The 8,334-nt window shown below is 36.2% G+C and overlaps 1 protein-coding gene across 3 annotated transcripts in view; it reads right to left on the bottom strand.

Annotated features, from left to right (window-relative positions):
* The window catches only part of llgl1 (LLGL scribble cell polarity complex component 1), a 47,699-nt gene that overhangs the window by 4,827 nt on the left and 34,538 nt on the right, over positions 1 to 8,334 (bottom strand). For all 3 annotated transcript variants that reach the window (XM_016267373.1, XM_016267372.1, XM_016267374.1), the window contains exons 10-16: positions 6,906 to 7,123; positions 6,315 to 6,382; positions 5,944 to 6,097; positions 5,032 to 5,136; positions 3,342 to 3,634; positions 2,088 to 2,241; positions 1,839 to 1,959 (exon numbers count right to left, since the gene is read on the bottom strand). In XM_016267373.1, the coding sequence (XP_016122859.1) occupies positions 1,839 to 1,959; positions 2,088 to 2,241; positions 3,342 to 3,634; positions 5,032 to 5,136; positions 5,944 to 6,097; positions 6,315 to 6,382; positions 6,906 to 7,123 (1,113 nt within the window). The remainder of the gene's footprint in view (positions 1 to 1,838; positions 1,960 to 2,087; positions 2,242 to 3,341; positions 3,635 to 5,031; positions 5,137 to 5,943; positions 6,098 to 6,314; positions 6,383 to 6,905; positions 7,124 to 8,334) is intronic.

The raw sequence follows: 8,334 nt of genomic DNA, 5'->3' as shown, positions 1-8,334 counted from the left end.
ACTTACAACAGAACAGCAATGCATTTTATGGACGACCGTTTCGTGAACCTAGGAGAGGAGGTCATTCTGACTTTGCTATGACAATCTGGCGCTTCTAAATCAGCTACTGTTTTGTTATTAGTTCAAGTATTTGCTATTGACTGTTCAAATGCGTGTGCGTGCGAGCGAGAGAGAGAGAGAGAGCGGTGTGTGTGTGTGTGAGCGAGAGAGAGCGAGACACATCACAGTGGAGTCAGCTGTCTTAACCGTGGCTTGTGTACTGCAAACACATAGCAGCTTCATCACTGTGTGTCTGTCATGAGACTCTGTTCACCTTTCGGGCTCTGTCTTTACATTTATTTTGAAAGATGAAGCTCGCGATTATGGTAAGGGTCGTTACATTTCCGACGAGTGCTTGCGTTGTTCAGCCGATCACAATGCACTGGGTCAGCTGGCCAATCAGAGCAGACTGCGCTTGTCGGAAGGAGGGACTTTGTAGAAAATGAAGCGTTTGAGAGAGGCGGGGCATAGAGGACCTCTAATAATGTACAGTATTTGAAAAATAATGTGTTTTTGAACATTAAAGCATGTCAACATTCTGTTAGACCAAATGCACAAAATAATGATCTTTAAAAAAGCATCATACGACCCCTTTAACACCAAATCAGCATTTTAAAATGATTTCTGAAGGATCATGTGGCGTAACGGCTACTAAAAAAAATCAGCTTTGCCATCAAAAGAATAAATAACATTTTAAATGTATTGAAACAAAACTTTTATTTTAAATTATAATTGTAATAGTCACATTATTACGGTTTTACTGTATTTATGATCAAATAAATGCTTGGTGAGCATAAGAGACTTCTTTCAAAAATGTAAAAAAAAAAATAATAATTTTTTAAATTGTACCGACCCCAAACTATGGAGTAAGCAAGCATCGTTTTGAAATAAAGCTTTGACAAGAATATGAATCATGATCTTCTAGCAAGCGTTTCCCAATCCTGCTCCACGTGTCCACCCTAGCTCTGGATCTGATATCTAACATCTGAATCAGCTTATTAGTAGCACTCTCCATGACCTGATTTGGTGGCCTAAGTATTTTGTGAGCACATTTTTTAGTTTTCCCTATTCAGTCAGCACAGCTGTTTCAGACAATAGTGACCTAACCTTACCCTATTATTATGTTCCAATAGCAAACCACTCACACTCATAACTGCACAGTACAAATGCAAGTTATTCCCCCATTATTGTAAATCATTTAAATATATTGCACTAATAAAACAATACTACTTTGTTCAGAACTCCCTCATGGAAAATTCAGCTCTCCCCAAACATGATCTGACCACTATTGTGCAACAGTCTGTTTGAGTCACGAGGTCACATACTGGAAGATGAGGGGAAACTGGGCTGCCTCGTGCTTGTGACCCAGACAAGGTAAGGTAATATAAAGTGACAGCGTAAATCATTTCAACACGCAAACGTGGGCGAGTGTGCAGCAGCCTTGATCAGATTGAATAATATAAAGCCCACACATTTCACACAGGACAGACAAAACTTAGATTTGGAATTAGATCAACAGCAAAATTGCTTATGCTGATCTGATATCAGTATTTCAATATATTTAATTGAAAACAGGCTTGTACAACTGATAAAGTCAAACTATTAATTCAACTGGAATAATTCACAAATAATCACAATTTAAATTTGTACAGTATATTTGCACTTTTTTTTAAACATCCCAATTGGATTTAATTCATAGGATGGATTTGATATAGTATAGAATCGTAATGTCAAATTCAGTTACATGAAAACTAGTCACACTGCGCCATATTTGAACCCTTTTCCCCCACAATTCTCACCATCTCTGAGGAAAGTGTCAGCGAAGCAGAGGCAGCGCACCACTCCCGACAGTGAGTCGTCTGCAGAGCGGGGCTCAATCCGTCTCTGCACTGGCGCCACCTCAGCATCGTGCTCCTGCACCTGAGGAAGACAAGAAAACTAATAACCAACAGGTCAACAGACTCACAAACAATGGCCTCATCCCCTTGAATCACAAAAACCTGTAAGATGGAAATGCATGTATGTATGTGAGACTTCCAGACACTCACTTTACTGGTGGGACTATTAACTACAGCACGTTTCTTCCCTGAGACTCTGCTCTTCCGGATTCTTCTGAAGGACTGGCGCAGGGATTTCTTCAGAGACTTCACTCGAGACAGCGGGCCCTCCATAGCCAGAGAGTCATTGGGGTGTAGAGTGCACCTATGGAAAAACACAAAACCTTCCTTATAGCAAAGTAGAGTCACACAAAAGTCAGATTTTTTATTATATCCCATGAGGTTATTTTGCACTGTAACTGCTGAAGGAAACCCTTATTCCGATTAAGGTTTATTGCATACCTACAAAAATTTTATTCATTAATTAGGGCATGCAATGGATAATACATTACTGTTACTATAAATATAAACATTCATAAAATGATAGTTATTATATAGTTATTTTATACAGTTATTACTATTAAAAAAACACTTCTAATAAAATTGATTACTATATTATTAATCACTTATTAATTAAATTAATATAACACTTAATTAATTAGCAGTAAATTACTTTAATAAAAGTATTAATAATAGTAATATAATTATGAAAATATATTTTGTATTTAATACATTTCTTTAAAACAACATTTCTGTATTACTTATTAACTTTTATTAAAGTAATTTAAATGTATAAAATTATATTATTTTAGTTGTTGTTAATAATAATAATTTTAATACATTTAAACTACTTTAACAAAAGTATTAATAATAATAAATAATACAAAAATATTGTTTTATTTTAAGAAATGTATTATAATCATCATATTATTATTATTGTTGTTGTTGTTAATAACAACAATAATAATAATTTTATAATTGGGTTGGTTATTATAAGCACATTCTAGCAGCAGATGCTGAGTATGCAAGAATATTTTATAATAACAATTAACTGGATTCACATGCAATACATTTCCATTTTCTTGTTTATTTTTAATGTTTGCGTCATGAAATATTTGTAAAATGTAGTTGGAAACGCAGCTTCGGATGAGACATGCTCATCGAGACAATCATGCGTTTATTAATTCTGTCATTATTAGATAGTTGTTCATTTAAAGACCCTGCTTGATTTGAAGATTGGTTTGCACATGACAGATTTCGATTATTAATTTAGTAAACGTAGTTAGTAAACAAATCGAGCCAACCCCAATTCAGACAACTTGAATATCTTCATAGCAAATGAGATCAATCTCTTTCAGTTTGAAGCACTGATTAACAAGCATTTGGCAAAGTAACACAGCAGCTTTGGACGGCCCCACGAGTTACCTCGCCAGCACTGGACTTCGCCGATGATAGTCAAAGAGGCCAAAGCCATGACTGGTGCCAAAGGCAATGAGGTTCCACTCTGCGTGCAGGGTTACCGCGGTAACGGCCGCGGGGGGCATGCACTGCACCAGGACAACCGGCTGGAATCCAGGAGCAAACACTACTGAGCCGCTCCTAGGAGGCAGCCGGTCATGACCCTTCCACGTGAAACCCTCTCGGTCCTGGAGCAGGTCCACCGTGGCCACATCAATCATGTGATCGGACTTCTCATCGCTAAGAACCAGAACTATAACCTGGGAGCAGAGTATAGGTTGCAACATTACCACTTATTTTTGTGACGTCAATAGCCATTTGAAAGCCTAGAGAGCATTCGTTTAATAACAAAGCCGTTATTTTTGTTTTGTTTGTGCACAAAAAGTATTCTCGTAGCTTCATAGAATTATGGTTTAACGACTGATGTCGCATGGGCTATTTCAATGCTTGCTGTGCCTTGACCGTGGTAGTTGTGTTGCTGTCTTTGGAGGGTCAGAAAGCTCTCGGATTTCCTCTAATAAAGCAATAAGCCCCGTGAAGCCGTGGTTTACAGTGAATTGATAACAGCTAAAGAGCGTTGTTAGGCACGACGCGACGCGAACCCCCTTAGCTGTTATCAATTCACTGTAAAACCACGGCTTCACGGGGCTTATTGCTTTTATAAAACGGTTATTCCATATACGTAGTACGGTTTCACTAAATGAAACAAAAGTGTAATGATATTAATAAAAACAGTATTCTTCCACCAAACAATGTAGTTCCTCAGAAACAGCTGTGGTTGCAACAAAGTGGTTGCCAAGCAACACACAGAAGTAAACAAATGTGTATGTTTTTTAGAGTAATTTACAACAGCTTAGAACGCGGCTCAGCCAATCAGAATCAAGGACCGGAACTATCCGTCTTATAAAATATCTCAATTTGTGTTCTGAAGATGAACTTGAAGGTCTTACGGGTTTAAGTAATTAACGAGAGAATTTTCCGTTTTAGGTGAACTATCACTTTAAGAGGTTATGAGGTTTCATTATGGTTAGGATGTAGCCTTTTTAGACAGCACACAGCAAAGCCGCTTAACTAAGCTTTTTGAAACAAAGCCAAAGCCACTAGAAGTCAAGCCTGCAACCACTAGCCGAAAAAGCGTAACGGCTAGTGCTAACGCTTCTGGTCTGGCAGTACGCGTTTTTTTTTTTCTTTTCTTTTTTGAATGGATGTCAATGGAGGAGAGGCTTCACGATGCCGAATAAACAGCTTTTTAGAGGAAACAGCTCATCGACATCAATGAATCGTCAGCCTATCTGCTAATCTTCAACATGTTTTACACCAAACAATACTTTTGGATTGAACTATTTTTAGAGTTTACCACGAAAAAAATGCCGTTTTATAAGAGAAGTCACTAAGTTTTTGCGACCGATTCAGCTTACGGCATTTCTCATTCATTCCTATGGGAGGCGTAAACGGCGACTGAGTGTCGCACAAATCTGACTGAAATTCAATGACGTCAAGGCTGTAATGTTATTGGTTATTAAGGGACACATGATCCAAGATAGCCGCAATAGTAAGTAATACAGACCCTCTCATCTCCCTATAGTAAAATAATCTCTGACAAAGCTACTGAACTAAAAATATATTTGCATTAATCATTAAAAACTAGGGATCCTACTTGTCCAGCAGTTCCAGCCACCACCAGTTTTCCGCTGTATTTACAGACGCTGATCTTCTGGATTGCTAGTCTGGGATCATCACTGTATGGGTCAAAACAGCCCACCTGGAAATAAATGAAAAGCAAACACGGACTGTTATTTTTCTTCGTCGATTCTTAAGGCTGCACGAACAGAGCTACAATATCCCTTTTATGAGGGACGTTTAGTACAAAAACACACCTGAGCCAATCAAGTCTAACCATAACAAACAAAATATCTTCCACACGCTGAAGAAAAGTCAAATGCCATCTATACAGCCTTAAAGAAAAAGCTTCAGCCATATAGCTCCACATGCTATGGACAATATAATGCAATCGGTAACAATATAAGACTGCATTTCCTTCCCCTCTAGACACATTGACCCTCAACAATGTCTAATCCCAGCCAAACAGCTGCGGACAAAGACTAGAACAAAGAAAAGAGGAATGTGCATATGAGGGAGAAGAAAAAAGAAAAAAAAACACTGGTAAAACAAAAGCAACGCAGAAGTGCCATCCAGAGCAGCAATGAGCTTCATCTTCAGCAGACGTCAGCAAAGCATTTCAGTCATCAGACAGACAGTCTGCTTTTAATTAAGGTGCAAAAGGAATCGACTCCAGTGTGAATCCCATATGCTAAAGTGGGCCACGCACCAGACTGCAGTTGGTGTTTTATGGAGAAGCTGAAGAAGAGGAAAAGGTGGATTAGGAAAACAAAAACAAAAAAAGAGAAGAGCAAGGTCAAGAAACTTGCTAAAGCTTCCCTTGTTGTGAAAGAAAACAGTGAGTAAAATAAAATAAAATGTCCCGGTGTTCAGATGATGTGATTTAAGCTTTGTTTTAAAAGTACAAAAAAAATAAAATAAATCATCAGATCTCCCATAAATCCCTGACCTTTCTGAAAGGAGGCCATTCCTCCTCCCCGGCCTGCGTCAGGCTGTCGTTGTGGTCGCAGTCTGTCTGAAAGATGTTGGCTGTGCTCAGTTTGTACAGCGGTTTGAGCGACACTCCTGACGCATCCCAGAAACGCACTGTACCATCCTCGTGACTAAAAAAAACAAATACAATCATCCTGACAACGGATCCAAATAAACAGGAATGTTTTCATTAAAGCCTGTGAGACGTTTTATCAAAGCATTGAAGAAAAATATAAGCAGCTGTTCAAATAACTTAATTTTGATTTCTCATTAGTGATAGGAAGAGATACAAAAATAAAAAAAATTAAATATAATATAATATAATAATAAAATAAAATAAAATCTCACCCAGTTAACAGCAGTTCTTTCTGCTTTGGATCAAGTGTTAAGTTTTTCCCTCCACATATTGGCCAATTCTGTCAACACAGAGGGGGAAAAAAAAGCACACTCAGGGCGGCCACTTTAACAAAACATCTGGCAAACTTTAAATTCTCTAATGAAATAACATTAAATAAGAACTTTGATGCTGGTTTGTGTCTTATTGGTGGTTGTTAAATAAAATCCATTTCAGAAAGACTAAGCTATTAAATCTAAAAATACAGTATGAGCGTGCTGTATTAAATCAATTCATTTATATAACAGTGACAAAAAAAAATGAAGGGTGGTGTTTGTTTTATGATGTTAATGTTATACACATAACAGATGTTTTACTAAATGCAAATATTTAGTATTCTGCTGAAGTGAAAGAAAAACGATACATATGTAAAAGCATGAAAGCCAACTATATGTCAGTTATGGAAATGTCAACACATCGTTTTACACATTCTCCAGAATTTGCAGGTCGATTTTAAATCCAAATTTCCTGTTAAACCAACAGAGGGCATGTGGGAAAAAAGCGCTAGTTTTGGCTTTCTGTATGGGGTCTTTTAATTCACCCACCTCATAGTTCTGCAGAGGACACTGCTGCTGGCCCGCACTGATCACTCTCTCCCACAGTTTGGGCGGCACATTTGAGATGTGACATGAACAGGTGATGGCAGAGGAGTGCAGAGGAGCCAGATAGGGAGCAGGGACAGTGGGCCAGCCAGCCATCTGAAGATCAATCACTACCAGCTCCTCTTCCAAAAGAACCACAAGCGCTGATGGGTCATCAAATTCTGTGAAGCACAAAAATAGCTGAAGTCCATGCACAGCAAATAAAAGAAAAAACATTTAGCATACGCATTTATCATCAGTGATTTATTGCACACTTATTACAGGAACAGCTCCGCAGAAGCAACCCAGGTCAGAAGCAGAAGCAAGTGCCCCGATCAAGAGTACAATGGTAGCTTAGTAACTGCATGTAAGAGTTTGAAATTGTAACTAGGGCTGGGTGGTATGATGGTATATACCAAGGATATACATGATACTGTCAAACTGTTCAGATTCTGCTGGATCATTTATATGACAGCATATTTATGGTACACTTTTACATAATTTGAGTGTTCTTCACATTGATGGCAAACTTATTTGTTCTGAAAAATCATATTCTGGTTTGCATCCGTCAAGTAAATAACCAATAAATATTAATAAAAACAACAACAAGATTAATAATAATAGTAACAGCATAATAATAATAATCGTAATAATTATAGTAGTAGTAGTAGTAAATAAATTACATATTATTCCACTACAACAATAATAATCACCATCCATTATTGAATAATAATAATAATAATAATAATGTCTTATTCAATAAACGACAACAATAATAATAATAATAATAATAATAATATAAAGTAGTAGTATTAAATATCAATTATATATTATTCCACATATATAGATTATATATAATTATTATATATTATTCCACAACAATAACCATCCATAATTGAATGTATTAATAATACTACATAATAAATATTATATATATATATATATATAAAATTCCACAACAACAACCATCCATTGAATAAATAATAATTATTATTATTATTATTGTTGTTGTTATTTTAAATTAAATAATAACAATGATGATGATAATAAAGTAGTAGCACAACAATAATAAACAACCTCCATCCATTATTGAATAAATAACAATAATAATAATAATAATGTTATTATATTATTACTACATTAAAAAATAATATTAGTAACAGTATAATAATAATAATAATAATAATAATAAGTAGTAGTAGTAGTAGTAGTAGTAGTAGTAGTAGTAGTAGTAGTAGTAGTAGTAGTAGTAGTAGTAGTAGTAGTAGTAGTAGTAGTAGTAGTAGTAGTAGTAGTAGTAGTAGTAGTAGTAGTAGTAGTAGTAGTAGTAGTAGTAGTAGTAGTAGTAGTAGTAGTAGTAGTAGTAGTAGTAGTAGTAGTAGTAGTAGTAGTA

Source organism: Sinocyclocheilus grahami, unplaced genomic scaffold (assembly GCF_001515645.1).
Source record: "Sinocyclocheilus grahami isolate Dianchi unplaced genomic scaffold, SAMN03320097.WGS_v1.1 scaffold37.1, whole genome shotgun sequence".
NCBI classification, from domain to species: Eukaryota; Metazoa; Chordata; class Actinopteri; order Cypriniformes; family Cyprinidae; genus Sinocyclocheilus; species Sinocyclocheilus grahami.
This window is presented reverse-complemented; position numbering and strand designations above follow the sequence as displayed.